The sequence below is a fragment of the Chiroxiphia lanceolata genome, chromosome 26 (genome assembly GCF_009829145.1).
Source record: "Chiroxiphia lanceolata isolate bChiLan1 chromosome 26, bChiLan1.pri, whole genome shotgun sequence".
NCBI lineage: Eukaryota > Metazoa > Chordata > Aves > Passeriformes > Pipridae > Chiroxiphia > Chiroxiphia lanceolata.
The window spans coordinates 6,331,644-6,336,242 of NC_045662.1; the positions used below are offsets into that span (position 1 = coordinate 6,331,644).

At 58.1% G+C, this 4,599-nt stretch overlaps 1 protein-coding gene across 1 annotated transcript in view; it reads left to right on the forward strand.

Annotated features, from left to right (window-relative positions):
- The window catches only part of LOC116798566 (histone acetyltransferase KAT7-like), an 11,714-nt gene extending 9,444 nt beyond the window's left edge, over nucleotides 1-2,270 (forward strand). Inside the window, 1 exon segment of the mRNA XM_032711067.1 lies at nucleotides 1,899-2,270. Within this exon segment, the coding sequence (XP_032566958.1) occupies nucleotides 1,899-2,270 (372 nt within the window).
- Nucleotides 2,271-4,599: the final 2,329 nt, after the last annotated feature.

The following is a 4,599-nucleotide window of genomic DNA, read 5'->3' on the forward strand; positions in this document are numbered from 1 at the left end:
TTTGGGGGGTGTGGGTGGGGGTGAGCAGCATGAGGAGGGGGGTGATGCACGGGGTGGGGGGGAGGTGTCCTTGTGTATCCGTCAGATGCCAATAAAGAGCATCCCTACCTTGGTGTGTCCTCCATTCTTCCTCCTCTCCCAAAAACCTGGGAATCCCTGACAGGAAATAGGCCCTCAGAGCCTTCTGGATGGGCCTTTTTCCTCTTTCCCTCCCCATCCTCCTGTTTGAACCTTGTGAGCAGGGGAATGTCAAGGTTGGTGTTATCTGGTGCAGGAGGGTTTTGCAGGAACATGGTGGGAGCTTCCTGAGGCTTATCCAGCTCTGCACAGCAGCATCCCGGGAAAAGCCATGGAAAAAGAGGGCAGCTTCCCCCCTGGCCCCTCTGAGTCTCTTCAGCTGCTGTAAAAGAGCATCAAAAGGCTCAAATCCACTCATTTTGTAATCTTTGCACCCAAAGTGCAGAATCAGCCTCCTGGGATCCCACACGAAAATCCCGGTCCCAGGAGATTTATTGAACTGGGAACAAGTTTTTATGAGCCCAGGAAGGGCTTGGAGGGCTCAGCTCCGGGTAGGACAAGGGACACAGGGATTTTGGATGCTAAATGCTCACGTGGCAAATCTGAGGAAACCCCCCAGACAGGAGGTTGGTTTTCATCCCAAAGCACTTCCAGCAGCTCCTGGTAGGGGGGGTGTCCCTGGGGAACGTGGGACACGGGGGTGAGGGGAGCTGGACCTGCCAGGGCTGGTGTTGGAGCTGCTCTGCCCAGGACTGTGTGGTTTTGTACACAGAAGGGTTTAGCCAGAATTTTACACAGAATTTATTACACAATATTTTACACACAGAGTATTTACACATCCCGGTCTCCAAGACCTGAAATCGAGGGCTCAGAGTAGCTGCTTTTATCTCGGCTGCCCTGGGGTTGCTCTCCAGCAGGAGCCCTAATGAGGAGCAGAGAGAACATTCCTTTCCTTTTCTTCGGGCTCCCACATGGTCCTGTAGATAAACAAGGGAAAATAATTGCAATCAATCCATTAGGGCTTAATCTGCTTCCTCTTAATCCCACCCTCCCTTGGGAAGGAGGCTGGAATGGAGAAAGGAGTGGAGCTGGGAGTGGGGGTGAAAGGTTTCTGCCTGGGAAGGGAGCCTGGAGCGCAGGGGGGGAGGATCATGAGCATCCTCTCCCTCCATCACCTTCCCTGCATCCCTGGATGGAGCAGGAAAGGGAGGGAAGGAGCTTTGCAAGGTGGTTTCATGTGTGGGATCAGCTGTGGGATTGCTGTCCCCGGGGAGAACAACCTGATTTATGGGAGTGAAGGGGAAAAAAAGGGGGGGGGGGGGAAAGAACAGTAAGATCTGGAAAGGAGCCTGATGTTTGCATGGGCTGGTGAGCAGGGAAAAGGCCCTGGAAACTTCCTTCCCCTCCTTTATGGGTGCCTGGGGAGGGAGGGAGCAGCCGGGGCTCCATCTCACATCTCACATCTCACATCTGCTGCAGGGGGGGCTGGCCCAGGGCTGAGGGGGGACGGGACAGGGACAGACCCGCGCTGGATCCACACACCCACCGGGAAAAATCACCACTTGCATCCCCGGGTCTCGGGTAACCCCCCGGTCACCGAGTAAAAGGGGGAAACCCCCCGAATTCAAATCCCCGAGGCACCGAGAGATGTTTGTCACTCAACTCCCGGCACCTTCCCCGCGCCGCGGGACAAAGCTGGGAAAGGAAAGCTGAGCTTGCAGCTCCCAGCGGGGCTTGGGAGCGAGACGGCGGCTCCCGGGAGCGGCTGCAGCTGCCCAGCGCTAATACACCGGGATTCCTCCCGTCCGTCCGTCCGTCCGTCCGTCCGTCCGTCTGCCGCCAGGAGCAGCCCAGCAAAATTTCTTGGGGAGCCGGCACAGATTTGGGGGAGCAGCCACGGGGAGAGGGAAGTTTGGGATGCTCCCGATCCCGGGGACGGCCCCGACCCGAAATGGAGCTGCCCCGGGCGGGACACGCGTGTCGTCAACCCCGGCATCGCCCCCCGAGCTCCCCGGGCGAAATCTGCCGCCCAGATGCCGGAGCCGCATTCCCAAATAATGGGAAGCAGGTTGGCGGTGGGGCCAGGAGTGGCCCAGGGCCAGGAGCGGGCACGGCTCGTCCCGGGACTGCCGCGGGATCAGGGATGCTCCCGAGCCCCGGGATCGGGGGAGCAGAGGGGTGGCTCTCCTGACCACTCCTGCTCCGAGCTCCTCACCGAGGAAAACGGGGATGAGCAGGAAAACAGGGATTAGCCGGCAGGACAAGGCGTGGGATTAACCCATCCCGGCATCTCTGTGGCTCAGGCTTGGGAAACGCGGGCGTGGTCCAAACCTCGAGGATTTGGGGATGCTGCTGAAGCATCCAGGGGCTCCAGCAGAACTGGGATTGTGGCTAGGGAACAGTAAACCTGGGCCAGGAGAGGGCAGGATAAACCTGGGCCAGGATAAACCTGGCCCAAAAACACTCCAGGGAGTGAAAAGAAGTGGTCCTGCAGGTACCTGGCAGGGCAGGAGGGAGGTGGGACTGTCCCTCATCCCAGGGTGCCCCAGGAGGAAGGTGGGTCTGTCCCTCATCCCAGGGTGTTCCGGGAGGGAGGTTGGACTGTCCCTCACCCAGGGTGTCCCCAGGAGGAAGGTGGGACTGTCCCTCATCCCAGGGTGTCCCCAGGAGGGAGGTTGGACTGTCCCTCATCCCAGGGTGTCCCCAGGGATGAAGGTGGACTGTCCCTCATCCCAGGGTGTCCCCGGGAGGGAGGTGGGACTGTCCCTCATCCCAGGGTGTCCCCGGGAGGAAGGTGGGACTGTCCCTCCTCCCAGGGTGTCCCGGGAGGAAGGTGGGACTGTCCCTCACCCCAGGGTGTCCCTGGGAGCCCAGCTGGGACAGGGCACACAGAGGGGTGGGATGTGGCTGTCTTGACACGGGTTTTATGGGATGGGGTGCCTGAGCACCCAATCCCTGGAGCCACCTGACTCCAGAGCCCCCTGATTCGGGGTGTGGATGGGACAGCTCTGCTCCCACAGTGGGATGGATGGGAAAGGAGGAGGAGAGGGAAGGGGGCTCTGTCCTGTTCCTCTCCTTCCCCCCCGGGTGCTCCAGGCTTGCTGCAGCCGGGGGTGAGGCAGGAGAGCTGCTGAGGGGGCCTGGCTGTAATGGACGAGTTCCTGGAGGAGCAGGAGAGGTTGAACAGCCCCAGAGGGCGTCTCTGGGGGGCTGGGGGGGGATTCGGTGTCAGAGGGGCTGCAGAGGCCGGGCAAGGCCGTGGTTCCCACCAGGAACGTGCAATTCCCATGGCTGCTCTTGGATCAGCTCAGTGGGACCCAGCACGGAGGGTCTGGCAGTGGAGGGGGCATTTTGCCCAAAATATCCTGATAAAACCCATCTGCAGCCTTGCAGTGCAGATTGAGGGGATAATGGGCCGCCCAGGGAAGCCCAAAATAACCCTCCAGCCAGGCAAGCTGAGGGATAAGGGGGAAAACACTCTGCTTTCTGTCAGAACATCCCCTGGGCTGCAAACTGCTGCTGGCTGGGAACTCCAGGGACACTGAGGCAAAGCTTCACTGGAGCTGGGAAAAGCTGCCTGGGATTGAACAGAGCTTTTCTTCTGGCACAGGGACAGCAAAGTGCCATCCTGGAACATGGGGAAGGGAGCAGGGAGCCCAGGAGTGTCGAGATCCCTCTGGCTGAGGCTTCCCAGCAGCTCCCTGGAGGGTCCTGTGAAGGGCTCCGAGCTCCACACAGCACCCAGGGCTGAAAAATCACGTAAGGAAACTCGCCAAGGGCTCATTTTCCTGCTTTTAATTATTTCCTTTATTTGAGTGTGAAAGGGGAAGGTGGGGGATGATTTACAGAGCCGGGCTGGTTTCCTTCCAAAGGCAGCTGAAGACAAAAATCACTTGGAGCAGGAAAAAGCCTCGGAGGGGTCTGGAAGGATCGACTTTCTCCTGTTTCCAAGGGAAGATGAGGGAGGTTTCAGTGTCCAGACAGACTGGGATGAGCCTCAGCCAGGACGGGGATGCTTCACAAGAGGCTCCCAGGGTTCTGTGCCTTCCCCTTTCCTGGGAAAAAACTGCAACACTTGGGTGCAAAATGAGCGCGAGACCCAACCTGAGAGGACATAAAGAGGTTTTAATCCCCCTGTTCCAGTTCATCCCCTGAGCTGGTGACTCACTTTCCCCACCTGAGAAACAAAACGAAGGTGAATCCCCCTCGGACCCGAGCCCTCAGGTTCATTTGTAACTAGTTTTTAAATAAATATTTCAGTTTATTTTCATCCCTGGCTGCTGGGCATTGGAAACATCTTTGTTTTAGGAACAAAGCGCCAAAAAAAAAAAAATCAGAATAAAATTTTCATGAGCTGCAGAGTGAGACTGTTTCCAACAGAGTGAGGGGAGTGCAGCCTCTGCTCCTGGATCCTGGGATACAGAACTCTGGTGACCCTCGGCCAGGACTGGGGGCTGCTCTCTTGCTTTGCAAAACTGCCAGGTTTAGTCCTCAGGAATAGAGATTTCTGCTTTTCCAACTAGGGAGGCCGGGCTGGGGGCCAGGAGAGCCGTGGGAAGGCAGAAAACATCCTCCAGTTCC